This window comes from Scardinius erythrophthalmus (assembly GCF_964197995.2).
Source record: "Scardinius erythrophthalmus genome assembly, chromosome: 14".
NCBI lineage: Eukaryota > Metazoa > Chordata > Actinopteri > Cypriniformes > Leuciscidae > Scardinius > Scardinius erythrophthalmus.
The window spans coordinates 23,864,805-23,882,963 of NC_138234.1; the positions used below are offsets into that span (position 1 = coordinate 23,864,805).

Genomic DNA, 18,159 nt, shown 5'->3' on the forward strand with positions numbered 1-18,159 from the left:
TAAGTTTCACAAAGATATTTTTACTCTCTAGTTCTTTAGAAAACACATAGCCTATATAGCTTACTGGCTTACTGGTGATTCAAACAAATCAGAAACCAATAGGCTGAACAACCTGAATAATGTAACATCAAAATTAACTCAAGATCCCTACAAAACAAAAACTGGTTCTGGAGAGGAAAAAGGCTTTTTGCTGAATCTAAGAATCACCGAAGAACCTTTATTTTGTGGGTTGCGCGCGCCCGTGCACACACATCTTAATATATTGCGCGGTCACGAGACAGACACTCTCACTCGGTCAGCTTCGACTGTCAGTAGTAAGACGCGCGCCACGGCTATAGATACAAGCGTTTAGACACCAGGCGTACGTACATGTGTGCGTGGTAAAATGCTGGATTGACTAACACTGAAGATCTCGGGGATCAATGGCGCGCGGCTTTGAGATCGTTTAAAATTTATTGGAAGGGAGAGTGTGAGAGAGAAAGGAAAGAGAGAGAGAGGGGGAAAACAGTGTCTTTCAACAATGGAACTTACAATGGAAAACATTGGGAATCTGCACGCCGTGTCACACTCCCATCAAACGGGGGACTTGATGAACTCTCCTCACGCGCGACAGTCAACGACCCATAGGAACTTGGTGTCATCGCACGGCAGGTCAGCGATGGTGTCCAGCATGGCCTCGATACTGGACGGTGCCGGGGAGTATCGCACGGACCATTCGCTGTCCGGTCCTCTCCATCCAGCGATGACCATGTCGTGCGATTCGAGCATGAGTCTGAGCAGCACTTACACCACCCTGACGCCGCTGCAGCACCATTTGCCTCCCATATCCAACGTCTCAGAGAAATTTCACCATCACCCGCACCCTCACGCTCATCACCATCCCGCGCACCAGCGTCTCGCCGCCGGGAATGTCAGCGGCAGCTTCACGCTGATGCGGGATGACCGGGGCCTCGCGTCCATGAGCAACCTATACGGCCACTACTCCAAAGACTTGTCCGGGATGGGACAACCTTTATCGCCTCTTTCCAATGGCCTTGGGTCTTTGCACAACTCCCAACAGACTCTGAGCGCGTACGGTCCGAGTGCTCACCTGGGGAACGACAAGATGATTTCCACGGGAGGCTTCGAGTCTCATGCTGCGATGCTCGGCCGGGGCGAGGAGCACCTGGCGCGGGGTTTGGGCGGGCATGGGGCGGGCATCATGTCTTCTCTCAACGGCATCAACCACCACCACCACCACCACAGTCACACGCACTCTCAGGCGAATGGGTCGGTGCTCTCGGAGCGGGATAGGCAGGCAGCAGGAGCCGGCGCACAGGGTGGTGGGTCAGGACAGTTGGAGGAGATCAACACCAAGGAGGTGGCACAGCGAATAACGGCGGAGTTAAAGAGGTACAGCATTCCACAGGCCATCTTTGCCCAGAGGATCTTGTGTCGCTCTCAAGGAACTCTCTCGGACCTCCTGAGAAATCCCAAACCCTGGAGTAAACTCAAGTCAGGTCGGGAGACGTTCAGACGGATGTGGAAGTGGCTGCAGGAACCCGAGTTCCAGCGCATGTCAGCCCTTAGGCTTGCAGGTGAGTAAAGGTCACTGAAGTTTCCTCGTGAAGAAAAAAAAAAAAAGGAAATCAAAACAGTCACACAAAATCTATATATATTACCTTTATTTCCTTGCATTATCTTCAATAATGTAATCAATATATTGTGCATGGACCTAATATTCTTTGTTCTTATTATTTGTGCTTGGTTTCTCACGGTTCATCTGAAGGCATCTGCTCCTATTAAGAAAGATAAAAATACAGACGATATGAATAAAACATTCAACAAAGGCAGTGTATCCTTAAATTAACTACAAGTATTTCAGAGGCATCTAAAATGTTTCCATTGAATATATTTGCTAAAAACCTGAGCAAATATAGACATAAACATTATTTCAAATTATTAGAATGTTTTTAAATGAAGGTGAAATCAATTAGTGTGTGTAAATTACATACAAGTACACACTCCAACAGCTGCCTGTTGCAGGTGTTCAGGCTTGTGAAAAGACCACTGCAGGTCAAAACTGAAAGTAAAAACTGATGTTTATTTTTTTTTAAATAATTATTTCTAAATAATTTGGTTCCAATGATTTCAAGACATTAACAAGCATTAGTTTTGCACCAACATGTCATCAATAGTTCCTCAGCTTAATTTCTTTTCATAAATGTCCCCTTTTCATTTTACTTCAAACTAAAAACAATGTAGACAGTGTGTAATCTCGACCTTAAAATGGGCCCACAGGAAATGTATAAAATTAATAAATAAAAACAGTGTGTGTACTGAACATTACCTTAAATAATGGTTGGAATAGAGGCCGCTGACCCGTCAAAACCTATCGCCTCACGTCGTATTTCAGTTGTGGGTTCAATTAACCAGGATATAGTGGCATATTTTAGTTCCAGTCAATGCCCCGTTGAAAAGCACTTAATGGAATGTAAATTGTTCCTTTGCGCATTTAAAGTTGTTCTGGTAAATAAAGATTTAGACGCTATTCAATTGTCCTCTTAAGTGCCGTTGCTGTTAAAGCTAATTGGGCATCAGATTTTTTTCTTCTTCCACACCCTATTAAAAGGGAGTTATCCTAAACGGAAGACGAACTCCCCACTTCTACAGGTAGTAACTTAAAGGTATGGTAACTCAATGTCTTTGGGGTAAACTTTAGTCTTTAGTTTCACAGGCCCTACACTTTACAATGCGTCCATATGATGCTTTAATTAATTACACGAACACTGTAAAGTGCGACCCTTGAAATACTATATATGCATATAATATTTTAAAGATTATATGTATAAATTATTTATTTGAAATAGACTTCTACAAACATATGCTTTAAGTTAATTCACTGTTGTCTATTTTATTGACTATTGCGGAAAAACTGTAATTTGAAAAAACCAGGCATTCTTGGAATAAAATAATGCCCTTTATAAAATAAATGCCCTTGTACGTTCCGGATCTATAGTAAATTTAGCTCAATGAGGAATTACTTTGCTATGCAAATAACAAAAGCAAGTGCAATTTAAACGAGCCATTATGCACAGCGCGCATGTAGAAGTTGGGGGGTTGTGTTTCAGAGTCTGGGAATACTCGTTCACTACATCAATCAATAAATTCAAATTACTATTCCAAATTCATCACAGTCACAAAAATCAATGCCGTGGCACTGCTTGGCTAATGTGAAAATGCCCGTGTCTGTGGGATCATTTGGTATTGTTCTTCTGGGGCGCTGAAGCGTTTTTTTTTTTTTTTTTTTTTTTTTTTTTTTTTTGACAGTAGGCATAGTTCGTGCGATAAAAAAACAATGAGAATATTTACAAATATTTAATAAAAACGACAAATCTAAGCAGCATATGGCATAGGTCGCACGTAATTCTGACAGATAAGTGCAAACCTCAAATACGCAATGCGCAATATTTAAAGATTGCATTAACAATGAAAACAATTCGTCTCAGCATCTGTGCCGTATTCCACACTCAATCTCAATGTATTTGGCCCAATCAATACAGCGATCAATAAAGATAGCCAGTACATCTATCAATTATACCGGCTCAGCACTCTCCCCCATTGGACTCTGGATTTACCTAGTGTTTCGTTAGGAGGAAGGATGTAGATTTTACTGTGTATCGTATGCAGTCTCTCTTAGTCATAAGGAAATGATAATACAATATTAAAGTCCATCTGTATTTATACGCGATGCATCACTACGGGAAGATAAATGTCTCCTTTGTATAGGTCTATATTTAAACCAAATGTAATTTAAGGCCTATACATTTCTTGCATAGCAACCCTTTGAGAATTATACCCACCACCTTGCCCATCTGATTTTTTAAACCACTTGACAATCTCTGTTAAACTATAGTATAATAATTGCTCTCTCGCATGGAACTGAGCGCAATCAGTCAATTTTGGATTGGTACAAGTTAACACACATACTTTACACTTTTTAAGTGGAGTGTTTGCTTTTCACTCAACGTCATCATCATCATCACCATCCTCCTCCTCATCAAAATGACTTCCAGTCTCGCCTCCAGTTCCCAGCCCACGAGGATGGACGCGATTGATTTAGGATTAGCGAATCGAGGCATTTTCAGGGGAGACGGGTTTTGGCAGGCCAAGAAAATGATCGATGCTGACCTTAATAATTGATAGAGCCAGAAGTGAAAAATGAAGATTCGGTCACCTGTTTGGTAAACAAGTGCATGGAAGCCGTTTTTGAATTTGATTATTTAAAGGTGTTCGAAAATAATCTTAAATTAAATTACATGACCACGCCTCCACACACGGTTTGTCCGGTTAAAACGGTCTTGGCATCATAGTTAGGGTCTATAACAAGCAGTGAATATATTGATTACAGTTGCTAGCTTTGCTATTTCAATAGCTTAAGTTGAACTAAATAGGGAGAAAATTCACTTTCGTCTCCTCCCCCCTTGGCCTACTGTATTATTCTAATTTTAAAGCTGTTATGGTTTCTCAGTTGTGCAGATAATTGAAAAACTTTCAGGGGTTTAAATTTCTCACATCTAATGTCCTGTTGAGGTAGCCTACCCAATTTGTTTTCTAATGCGAGCTAAACGTTTTCAGTGATATGTAAATCTAAAAAAAAAAAAAATGATAATGACACTAGCTGTTTTGGTGATATACTGTCCGATAGGCCCACTGATCCAAGCGAAATGCGCTCGTGAAGCGAACTGTTGCCATGGTAACCACCGTACGCGACCTCTACTTCAATTTAGTGCATTCCACCTTATTTTAAACTATAACTTTTGTGGTTACGCTGCTGAAACATTTACGCTAGACGTTGGCTACTTATATATGAAAGAATACATACGTAAGTTTTTTTTGTATTATTTGCAAACAACGTGAATATGCGCATAGCTTTTGCTAGAGACGTTGGTGTAATTGCAACTATGTTCCAATTGATATGTCCACATATGACAGATGTTTATTCGGCTTTACATCATGATATTACAATACAACCGTATTTGCAACCTTTTCTTTTAAATTCTATAAAGGCCATTATGGCAGACAACATGTAGGGCCGTCAGTTCTAAACCAGCTCCTTACTCCTGTTCTGTAAATAACTAAGGACAGAGTAACAGATGTACGCGCCACCATAGGATGTAACATTGTTGCTCTATAATGGGTGGAGTACTGTCTCCGCGAGCTTAGATTTTCATGATCAATCTCTGTGCTCGCCCGCCAAAATGGATCGGAGAGAGTGACCTTTAAATCAAATTGCTAAGAGACCGTGCCGCCTAGGAGGAGAGCATCAAAGGGTTAAATTGCATTGCGTCACCACTAAATTTTACCAAGGGGGGATTTAATAATTTTATCATAGCTGATTTTACAGAACAACGCCTCCAAATAGTTTGAGTCACGGCACAAAGCACTTGGTTGTAAATATACTTCACTTTCTGCCTAATATCTGAAGCATATTATACTGACCTGAAAGCTAGTTCCGCCATATGCACAATGTACTTTTCCTACAGTCCCTGTTTTTTTCTTCTTCTTTGGATCAATCCAAAGAACTTGTGCAAATCTTGGCCTTGCAATATAATTTAAATGGAGTGATACAATTTTACATTTACAATTTGCCATAATGCATGCTAATTGCTAATGGCAAATATAGGCTATAAGAATAGAATTCCAATAGGCATTTAATGCTTAGATAATTTTTCATAAATATATATGTGCATTTTACAATGGATGCACAGCCTTTTATTGGCAAAACAAAATGTAAACATTAAAAATAGCCAATGTGGTCAGATTCAAAACCACATGTACCCTCCAGAGGCTGAGAGACTGGCTTCTGACACATCTTGTGGCATCAAGAGCCATTTAACCGAGCAGTGACTCTATTGGTGTGCTGTTACATCATTTACAGACACATTGAGCCCACAGCCTGCTAAATTAGTCAATCAAACCATCTTGTAAAAGCTGTGAAACCCAGAGCCCAACAATGTTTAGTGGACCAACACCGTTGAGAGTTTTAGTTTGTCAACATTTTAAAATATTCTGTCTTACAAATAAAGACGTAATAATGATCCTTTAGGTTCAGAAAAAAGGACCATCTTCTAAGAATACCCCTTCAATAACATGGTTCTTTGGAGATTAAAAGATTATGTTCTTGATGTTACATTGGTTTTCCAGATCAGATTGACCGTACAAAGAAAAAAGCTAGAAAATGTTATTCTAGCATAAGGCTATAAACCTCTTTTTGGTTTTGACTGAAATCTTTTTTTTAAGAGAGTGCAGTTGTACGTGTTCAATGACAGCTTGAGCCCACACAAGAAATGAAACCTATTGATTAATCCTGTGGTATTTTCAGAGGTTTTAAATGTTCTTTCAAGACTTTGTGCAGGGTGTTTGGCCCCTCAACCATTCAGACATCTTAAACTCACTTCACTGTAATTGTAGGTCAAGCAGTCTTAACAACCAAACCCATTCCAATGTGTCAATATGCCTATAGAACGGATGTTTGACTGAACAGTTTTATTAGACCGTTCAATTATTGATCTCACCACAATAGTCATGTGTTAGGATCACGTCAACACTAAGCAATGCTTAGTTCTTAAGAGAAATGAAGTACCTGCTCTTACAGTAGTTAGATCACAGGTTTGGCCCTTTACTTCGCCCACTACCATCCTCCAAGGCTAACTCAGCAGAATCAGCCCCTGTCAAAACATCGACCTTTGAGACGATTAGCACCAAGTCACGCTGATAAAAACGGCAGACATCCAATAAATCAAATAAGAGAAAAAGATAAAATCAATCCATGATAAGTCCTAAAGGTAGCCTACCAGCGAGTTGTTTAAAAGGTGAGAGACTTTTAAAAGTCACACACTTGTTTAGTCACCTGATAGAGAGAGCGGCTGGAAAAAGGTGTAACCTTATTAGTAATGTTTTAGAGAGACAACAAGCCTCACTTCACAGCATACTAACCCCACATATCAGCTGTTTACATTAATCCAAACCCAGGCACCCCCAACAGACTATCCATTATGAATTCTGATTTACACGCACTGATGTTAAATATATTTACACAGCACACAGGCATACTCATGCAAAACACACCCCTGCTTATCTACAGCGGAATAGTTGCTGATGATAACAATTCATGTTCATACAAGGGCAATATCATGACACACTGACTTTTTAAACATCGTTGGATAGGCCTCAATGGGAGCCACTCCGCTCCCAATTTCAGCTCAGCCGCACTCTATGCATCGATCCTAGGCAGACTGGTCGGCTGAGCGGCGCGGCCAGTCATCGATCCCTGCACTCCCTCAATCCTCCCACTTGAAATCCAAGAAAGCGCGCATACACCTCCAGCTTTCACAGGAGACACCATTTATTTATTTATTTATTTATACTTTGTGAAGTCAAGAATCCTCGGACTGAACCCTTGGAGTTTGTTTATTATAGCTCCAATTAGCTGCTGCTGATGAAACTAAATTTAACCCTCAAATACAAGAACCTGCCATGGGCCTATGAAGCTAAATGTACTCCTATACTTCAAACATAAATGACTGCCTTTGATGAGTGGTACATTGTTTGCCCCATACATTTCACTGTACCTTCAAAGGCACACACTGTATTCTGCAACATCAATAATTGATCATCTTTTGGCAACAACTCGTATCATAAGCTTTGAACATATAAGAACATAGCTTGCTGGTTTAGACAATATATACTGCTACAGTTTATAACGCTTATATAGACCTTATGCGCCAGAGAAACAAGCGCACAGCCATCTTTAGAGTTTTGTGTTTGAACTTCCATTTTTGCGGTAGCTCTGAATATTTATGTGGCATCGCTGACGAAGAATAATTACTTGGTGAAGTGGATTTACCGTACTTATTGTAGAGTTAGCAAAAGTTATCGTAAGCATTGTAATGTTTGAAGACATTATAACAAATGTCAGACTTTAAAACAAACGGTTCATTCGTAAAACCGTAAGATCTTACCTTCATGCTGTGGAAATACAAACCAGATGACAGAACACAACAAATACAGCGCTGAAAGGGGACGAAGCTACATAAGCTCTAGAGAATGGGAAGCTGACGTCACGGCGCGTTGAGTTTTGGGTAACTGCCTTGTTTAGACACCATATTAAGAGGATTGCACTGCTAGTGAGTTTAAGGCAGTGTTTTGATTTTCTGTAGGTCATTCATGCTGCATCGAGAATTGCCATAGTAACTCGCATCACTGTTCAGGGAGAACACTGGACAAGTTAATACTCTCTGACGAGAAGACGCCGGATAGCAAATCTATTAATAATGTCACTGATTAAAACCACTGCCTATCACTCAATACAGTAATCACATTGCTGAGTGTTTTTGAAAGTTTTATATTTTGTTTGGTTTAACATTACCTTGTGATTAACTTGTGAATTAGCAGAACTTGCACACAGCCACTACAAAACTGGAGAGTCTGCTCACTGCAGAGCCATGGGTAGAGCGTGAAGTCCAGCTCCCCCTCCCTGGATGTAATTTGGGCATAATGGTCGAAGCGTGAAGGTCCGACCACACCCTAACCCTACCCATAACTTCATCCCGCCACCTATTAAATCCACAGAGGTGGAGCTAGACTAGGTCAAGCTCAACCCATGACGTCCAGAGAGGTGGAGCTGGATGTCATTCGGCATTTCACATTGTGAACGGAATTGTGCAAAACTACAGTGAAAACATTAAAATTATCCTGTAATGCATTAAAATATCCTTGTTTACCTGCAAATGATGCCATGAAGAATGTGAATATTTAATTTAAAGGAAAAACAAAAAAGGTGCAGGTATCAGCTATCGGTAGCAGAGGGCGATCCCTCTTGGATCCTCTGGGAGATGGAGGCGCTGCCCCAGAATGTAACGCGGTGTGACTTAGCTTCCCATTTACGCCCCATGACGTTTTGTGTGAGTAACTTCTGTTAAACTATAAACAATCAGCGAAAGGTTCGCTCTATGAACGTGAATGCAATAAGCATTTTCAAAAACTGGGTACAATGAGATGACATTACACTCACCCTTCTACCATAGAAGTCGAACATTAAAATTACATTTAGTTTGTCTGTTCTTTAGCTGGAACATTGAGCGATAATGATTCAAAGTGATTTCCGTCATTGTCACAGACAGCCTATTATATTTACCTGCTTTAGAAACATTCCAAACACTGCTAATATGGATTAGAAGTGAAAAGGGAAGACAATTTTATTTTAAAGCATCTGTGTGAAAACTAACTTGGAAAGAGACGTGAGGATTTGGGGAGGAAAACAAAACAAAACAAAACAAAAGAGATTCTTAGTGCATTCCAGTGAATAATTAATGGGATATATGGTAAATTAAATCAAGAGAGCAGACTACAAATGCACAGTAGGCCTATGTTTTGTCTTTTTCATACTGTAACAGCGAAATAAGAAAATAATAAGGAGGGAAAGAATGCGGCCACGTCACAATAAAATACCAAGCATTGTTATTCTCTTGAAGTCTGAACATGAGAACATGAAGGAAATTGTAGGCTACAGCTCATTCAGTCAAACTGACAGATACAGATTATTTGTAGCGCAACCTTTTGATTTGAAATGATTTGTTTTAGTCTTTTAGAGTTTAACTTACCCAAACCGGAAGTGCTATACATGATCTAAAACTCGTTAGGGAAAAGGTGGATAGCTTTCAACCGCACTTCAAAAAAAAAAAAAAAAAAAAAAAATTCATCACATTGGTTTCCATAGCAACAGAACGCTAATCGAACGCTTTCATTCGTATAAGTATCGTACGTTGTGTCGACCAACATAAGAAGGCCTACTGTCATAACAACGTTGTACATTTACATAACCACGATAAACATGTTTTGTTTAAACAAGATTAAAGCCAGTTTACGGAAACCTCCACAGATTGCTCTCAGAAAATTTGATTTGCGATAATGTCAATAGGCTATAACTAACCGACTTTAACAGGTTGAGCTGTTATTTCAAATTACCTAAATATTAGCATACTGGTCTTTCCTTATTGCATTACACTAAATTTAGTCGAGTATTTAGAGAGAGCCTTGAGCACAATCTTGTTTACAAGAAGAGCTGACCAATTAGAATAACACAAAACTATTCTAGCAGACAAAAAAGATAAAGAAAAACTCTAGCTCTCATATTTCTAACTGTGGACTTATGTATTTTTTGTCAAATACTCAAATAAGTTTAGGCCTAAAAGTTTTCAAAAGTGCTTTTGAAGACATAAACATTACAATCCACTGCCATAGGCCTACAAGCATAAAAAATATCAAAGAAAGTTGAGGAATGGTTAATCTAAATGCTCTCATTGCAAAACGCATTTGTAGCCTATATACATAATCGAATAGCTTAAGCCTCATTTATAAAGAAAAAAAAAGAAAGAAGAAGCGTTCTGCAGACATTTGCGGTGAATACGGAGTCATTTAAAGACGTACCTGCGATTGGCCAATGTCCCACGTCGAGACAAATTAACACTATCATAGGCCATACATAACTGAACGTTTGCAGCTGTGATTTTTTAGTCATTATTCTGAATCATACTGCAGTGTGTCCTCGTTTGTCATTCCCCACACCGCACAGCACGCAGCGCCAGCCTATTAAATTGGTATTATTTCGAATTTAGACTCAGCGCCCCATTGGTCCAAGGCAGGCATAGCCTACCGTAGTTTCTGGCTCATTACCAGAACAATTTTCATGGAACTATAATTAATTAAATGAAATGAATTCCAAAAACGAATTATTTACGGATGTATCGATCGGTATTGAACACCACAGGCCAACCCCGCTATCATTGTGTTGCAAGGCATGCAAGTCAGAAACTACACTGCTAGAGAACACAGTCGTGGAAAAGTATTTGTTAGCATCTTAGATAGCCTATATCTCAGCGTACATTAACATCTTAAGGGTCATTTCACGACAAGGATGAGAATTTCAAGTAAAAACAAACTTTAAAAAAAAGTCAACTTATCATATTGTACAGTTAACTAAATAGATATTTGAAGAAACGCATTAAATTATCTTTCTTAACACATTGTAGTGTCATGACCTTGAGTAGCCTACATACTGTAAAATGGTAAACCCTGTTACATTTAATTTACATTTAATTTGAGAAGGCACAAAGCAACTTAATATTTAAATGCATTTCTTTGCATGACAGAATGATCAAAGCATTAAAAAATACATTAAAAATCTAACTTTCAAAACGCGAACGCACCCCATTGTTGTGGTTGTTTTGCGTAATTAACTCAAATAACTATAACTACAACTATAAAATAGGCGAATCATGTTGTAGCCTATAATCATAAGCAGCAGAACAAGGTTATGCCAGTTGCATCTAGCCTACGTGATCTTTAGGAATCTTTCACAAATATCACCCAGTAGGCTACTGAAAGAAAGAAAGAAAGAAAGAAAGAAAGAAAGAAAGAAAGAAAGAAAGAAAGAAAGAAAGAAAGAAAGAAAGAAAGAAAGAAAGAAAGAAAGAAAGAAAGAAAGAAAGAAAGAAAGAAAGCCTACCTTGTGGTTTTGTTTAGAATTTGTGAAATTTATCATCAAACGTGTTAATAAGCGAGAGTGTCAAAAATCCCCTCCGAATGCTTCTATTCACTCTTTGTCACTCATTGGCTTTTTTTTCTGTACAATATATTTGTGGTTCTGTCCCACACTCTGCTCACTGTAGCTCTAAAGTCTGCAGCTATCGATTTTTTTCCTTTTCTACGCCGCGCTTGGTTCAGTAATCAGGGCCCCCTTCCCAACCGATCGATCAATATTGATTACAAAATCTTACGCCTGTAAACCGTTTACACCAGGGAATAGCGGCAGCGACACCTGCTGGTTGACTCGGGTTATAACACAAAACACAGCCTGCTCGGTTTGTTGAAATTCTGAGGGGATATCAACGTGTGTTGGAGAACTGACAACCACTGTCAAAAGGCAAATGACTTTCAAAATCAAAAGGCTCCAGTAAATCTAGCTGAAAGCCAAGGTCGTCGTAGTTATTTCAGGCGAACACCACAGACGACTAATAACAATTTAAAAGGCTTTATAGCTTCATCATTCACTTCAGATTCGGCGCTTCGAGACACCTTTATGCGATAGGAGCAATGTTATGCGCACACAAATATTATAGGCACGTTAGTACCGTCGACATTTAAACGGTACACTTCCAAGTGTACAATGCATTTAATGGCGTGCGCGCGCGCGCGTGTGTAAACGCAGAGTGGCTGATATAGAATCTGAATATGATGGATGCGGTCCAGGCAGTTAGACGCCTGTAGTAAACAGATTTGACTGCGAGAGGTGACGTGATCAATGGGCCTCAGCTCAGTGTAATTAGATACATGGCACCACAGTTTGGCTCCAGTCACTCCATAAATGCACACAAGATAGATACAATCTGCTGCTTTTACAGGTGACTGAGGTAAGAAATGAATGATCCATTCACAAATAATGCTGAGAGAAGCAAAAGGTCTGTGAGTGCATTGGAAAATAAAACAATAATAAAATATGTTAACAGGCACTAATGTAAAAAAAAATTTTTTTTTAAATATACATGTTAGACTACATAACGTAACTGCTATCAAGTTAAAACAAAACTGCTAAAAATGCCACCGGATCTTTTCACACAATAAAAATTGCACTTGCAAGGTGTGTAAACAACCTAAAACATTTCTTGGCGTACTCATGTTTCCACTTTGGTACAACACTTGCAATGTTTACTGCCCTCAAGTAGGCAGCCAGAATCTCTCTCTCTCTCTCTGTGTTGCCAGGACAGAAACATACAGGAAGGTGGTGTGAGTTAAAGGCAGTTTGAAAATACCCTGCCTCTCTTAGGTCTGTGCCCTCCAGTGGCCTCTGTTTGAAGTCGCAGACTACAGACCTGCTGGAGGGGCGTTCAGACCGAAGTCTCTGTGGACGACCCCACCTCCAAAAACAGACACATACACACTAAAATGGGATGAGTCAATATCCCCCTCGCATCTTTCTTTCTTTCTTTCTTTCTTTCTTTCTTTCTTTCTTTCTTTCTTTCTTTCTTTCTTTCTTTCTTTCTTTCTTTCTTTCTTTCTTTCTTTCTTTCTTTCTTTCTTTCTTTCTTTCTTTCTTTCCATCTTTCTCTCACACACAAAGACCCCTACTTTTGTATACCAGTCACTCGCTCTCCTACTGTGAGCCCAAACTGCATTAATATTGAATCAAACAGCAGTGTCTCCAACGACCAGGCTGAGGTGCTCACCGCTGGCCTGCTCTGTCTGCTCTCTTTAAAGGGATGATTTTTGACCTCCGGGGAGATAGAATGGATTTGTCTTAAATCACTATTAATCCACAGCCAAACAGGAGAGTCTGAACATTTTCGACTTCCTGCAAAGCTGTTCATCTGTGGAATTTGCTCTGAAATAGGGCATTTCAGTATGTAGAGCAAACATGAGGCTAATGATTTTCTTTGTCTACTTCCCTTTCCCTGAACTTTTCTTATTCATCCTCCTGATCCCCACAGCCTGCAAGCGCAAGGAACAAGAGCAGCACAAGGAACGCAATATGACACCCAAGAAGCAGCGCTTGGTCTTCACCGATCTGCAGCGCCGCACACTAATCGCCATTTTCAAGGAGAACAAGCGGCCCTCGAAGGAAATGCAGGTGACCATATCGCAGCAGCTGGGCCTGGAACTCAGCACCGTCAGCAACTTCTTCATGAACGCGCGTCGCCGCTGCGTCGATCGCTGGCATGAGGAACACCATCACGGTCATGTAGCCAGCCCAGGCCAGCCGGGCACCTCCGCCACCACCTTCTCCAAGGCTTAAATCGAAACCCCTTTCCCCCCTGGGTGGCTAAGACTGGATTTTCATCCCAACCTCACATAGTCACCCTTTGCGTGCCAATCAATCCCACTGCTGCCAAAAAAAAAATGGCGACGTTTCACGTAAATGCAACCTTTTACTTCTTTGGGACTGTTATTAAATCTAGTCAAACATCTCCACATGGAAAAGCACCACATCATTCTCGTATAAACCACAAAAAAGTGAGCACTCTTCGTGCATTTGAGGAGCACTTTCATAGCTCACAGCACAGACGGCTTGTTACTCAAGCGAGGTTGTCAAAGAAAGCCACCACCTGCATCATCACTCTCAGGCCCATGGCGGCACAATTCCCTAATGGCCAGTTGTTTCTCTGAGGCTCTCAGATCATATGCTAAGCTAATGAATTGAGAGACTAATCGATACAGACAGAAAAGCGAAGGACGGCGACCTCTACTGAAGGTGAAGCTCCCGCAACAAGGACTCTCGCGCTCACCCAGCACGGCTCTCCATACGGTTTATTTTGCACAGATGGAAATGGAGGGCTGCCTGGGCTGCGCCGTTTCACTGCACTTGAGGTTAATGCATGTTCACAAACTGTCCGTAATGCAACAAGCGAATCAGTTGAGAACTGTCCTCAAGTCTGGAGACAAAATACTGGACCATTTTCAGCAATGGTGCACCCTTTCTGATGACATTTCAACTACGAATAGAATATTTTTCATTCCGTATAGATACACGATAGGCCAAAGGTCAAGACAGGTACAGCCAAAACACAACGAGAGGCACATTTTAAACACGTATGGAAATATTTGTTACAAAATGGTACATTCACACACAACTGAAATCTTACTGACAAATCAAATGTTATGTTTATCCTGCAAAGTGGACAAGGGGTAAACACAGTCCAAAAAGTTACATAAAATCTAGTGCCAATAATGTTTGCCTTAATATAAAAGTTCACATACCCTCAGCCAGAGTCCACACCTAAACCGGCATTATGTGCCATAGCAACCAACAATCATCTTTTAAAAAGAATCAGAATCTTTTTTTTTTTTACACAAAAATTATGAAAATAATGAATGCTTTAAATCATTCAGTACATCTGGTCTGTGATAAAACCAACTGAAGAGGTAGAAATATCTTTACAGCAACATAACAGAAACAGAAATCTTTAACCCCTAATCCCCTATTTTTCCCACGTACTTTCTCTTCATAATATTAAAGCGGGTAATTGGTACAAAATATTTCTATTTCTTATCAAACTTGTGATCCATGTACACGTAAGGCATTGATCATTTGAAAATTAAAATAAAAAGGAAAAAAAAGACTTTCTAAAAGTATAACCAATCTTCGGAGGACTGCAGCTGGACATCTCTGCATTGCATGTGAACTACCACAGGTCATAACGGAAGGAACTTTCACTGACCATGAAAGAGACATTTCTCTCTCTTGGCTCTGTTGAAGAGCACACAAAACAAAAACAAGAATTCCACCCGAAATTCCTCTGTAAAACCTTGAAAAACCCTGCCAAAATGGGTGCGAAACAAGGGCACAACCTTACCTCCGTGGGGAGATGTTCAAAATCGAAGAGGATTTTTTTTTAGTGTCTTTGAATGCAACAGTAGCATTTCTGGAAATGTTGCAGGACTTGCTGAACAGATAACAGTTGGCACTGTTAATGCAAAAATGCTCTGAGCATTGGAGTTATAAGCAGGCCCAGATGGAATCTGCGGAACTACGGTGGAAAAATCAGTGGAATTCTGCGGAATGAATTCAAACATGGTGCAATGTGTAGCTGAAAGCATAATCAAATTAGCCAAAATATTTCATAAACGAATATTCAAGGAACAGCAGAATTCTGTGAATGACTGACATTCAAATTCTGTGGAAAACTGCAGAAATCTTTCCACTTAATTATATACGCAGATTCCATGTGGGCCTGGTTATGAGCATTAAGAGAGCAGATTTGTGCTACACAAATCAGCAGGCATCTATATGTACATTAGCTGATAAAACTGACCTTTTGTTTGTAGTGAGAACCAGAGTGGCTACCTCACTGAGCTGGGTTGTTTGTGAAACAGCCACTGATACCAAAGATTCTTTGACCTGCCAATCCTGTGCTGCCAAAGGGAGGAATACACACAAATACCAAAACCCCAATAGCATAACCAAAGCTTTTACAGGTGCAAACAAACAGACAAATGGATTTTCACACATAAGATGACATATACATACTCTCACAGTGCAGTCAGACTGCATAGCACCACACTGAGGGATGCGGCTGCTATGCAGATTGAGTTGAGTGCCTTTTTCCTTCAACAACGGGTGGGACTGCTCTGGAACACACACACAAACACACACACAGAACGCGGGGTTTTTTTTAGTTCCATTTCGCTGCTTTTTAATAGTTTTTCTGTGTTAACCTGCGCTACACTGACATTTTTGATCGTTTCGCGGTTTTTCAGTTTCTCTCGCGCGGGACGCCGCGATTTAAAGGCGCCGCGTCGAGTTTAAAAACGCGTTTCGAGATCGTGTGCTATTTTCCATGAACGCTATCTAGCGGTTTATTTTTTTTTTTAAAAGCAAGAACGCCAATGTGTGATCAGCACCTTGCACAATTACTCGAACATACAAATGTACATTACTTAGGCATACATATATTGAAGCACAGGGTGATTTTGACGTTAGTTTGACATAAACTGGTGTTTAAGCACTTTATAATGCCAATTTTATTTATTGTTTTTTTGCACTATCACTTAACTGAAATTATTTGGGCTAAGAGCCCTGCAAAAATGCCCAGCTTTATTTCACATTAGGCTAGTTTCTTTAGTGTATTTTCACTGTTGGATACTCACAAAATATCTTTCAATGTTATCATTGTATTTCTGATGTCATACACCTTGATGTCACTCAAAATGCCTGAGTACTGTACCCACATATGGCCTATTTTCATGAGCACTCATTTAAATCAAGCTATATCATAAACTTCTGACATAAGCCTACCAAAATGGAGTTTATTCTAAGCAACATGGTTGGCTATAAGTAACATTTTACATTGATTTAGGTCAAGAACGGGATTAAAATAAAATCCAGTTTTTGACAGTTTGGTTTTTTAAATAGCTGTAAGTGATTCAGGAGAAGAGGCCATTTTAGAAGACACATTGGACCATTTCCCTCTTATATTTCTCCCATTGGAAACCACATGGACTTGGCAGGAAGGTGTTGACAATTGATTCTGAAATACCTCAAATGTTTTGTGTAAAGTTTATGTAATTTAGATTAAACTAATGCTAATTACAATGAGTACACTAACACTGCTAAGACTAATAATAGTTAGTTTTTGAACTTGTGACTTGAAGCTTTATACTGTTAAATTGTGTTTTTGTTGGTGTTGTTGTTTGGTTCACTCATTTGCCAATATCTTGTTTATTATTATTATTATTTTGATCGATGGTGGTACATAATTCTTTATAAAAGAAAGACATTTGAATGTTTATAATGAAAGACATGACACAAAGGAAAAGGATTTGAGAGTGAAAGAAAAAAACAACATTGAAAGATGACAGAAAAGAGCAAAATCACAGTACGCTGAATTTCCAATATATGCATCGTTTTTTTCTAATGATTTCAGTTTCAGCATTAGTCAGACTTTAACTATGTTATTATTATTTTTTTTTAAAGCTAACTAGATTGTGTTAAGTGCTCCTAGCATTAATTTAAAAAATAATGAAAAAACAAACTCCTCCCATTTAAAGTGGCGGGGACACTTTTTTCTGCATGACTATTGTATACTGTATAGAGTAAAGCTGGATCGACCTGGACTTTGGAGGGAGTGACTAGGACGAATAGACCCCGGGGAAGTTGGAGATGGGTGGGAAGGGTGGTAAAGGTGTTGGAGGGGTCTTTGTTTTGTAGAGTTTTCTGTCACTGTTGTTTTTCACTGGTTGTGTGCATGTATTGTTGCAGCCCTCTCTCCTTGTATTTCTTTTATGTATATAACTCTTTAGTGGGGCATGACCGTTTATCCTGGGCAAATGAACTTGGTCATGGACCTAATGTACACACGTCTCTTCTGAAAATGTAATCTTGTGTGCATTTGTTTACATGTGGCGTGTTTCTCGATTTGGGTTGCACACCATTTCACGCGAAACTGGAATGCTACCAGCCAGTTTTTTTTGCAACAGACCCCTCCAACCAGAAATGGTCTCTCATCGACTGTAAAACAGCATCATGTACATCATGTTTCTCTCCGGGTCTGTCTGCAGATTCAACCCCCCAGTCACACTGTGCTCTTCCTCTTCTGTTACCTGTCAATCAATCAGAACCAAGTG

The 18,159-nt window shown here is 39.8% G+C and overlaps 1 protein-coding gene across 1 annotated transcript; it reads left to right on the forward strand.

Annotated features, from left to right (window-relative positions):
- Positions 1-520: 520 nt before the first annotated feature.
- Positions 521-13,831, forward strand: onecut3a (one cut homeobox 3a; the record flags this gene model as incomplete). Its single annotated transcript, XM_081384225.1, has 2 exons — positions 521-1,577; positions 13,527-13,831. 2 exons carry the CDS (start codon positions 521-523, stop codon positions 13,829-13,831), a joined length of 1,362 nt encoding a protein of 453 aa, XP_081240351.1.
- Between the last annotated feature and the right edge of the window lie 4,328 nt (positions 13,832-18,159).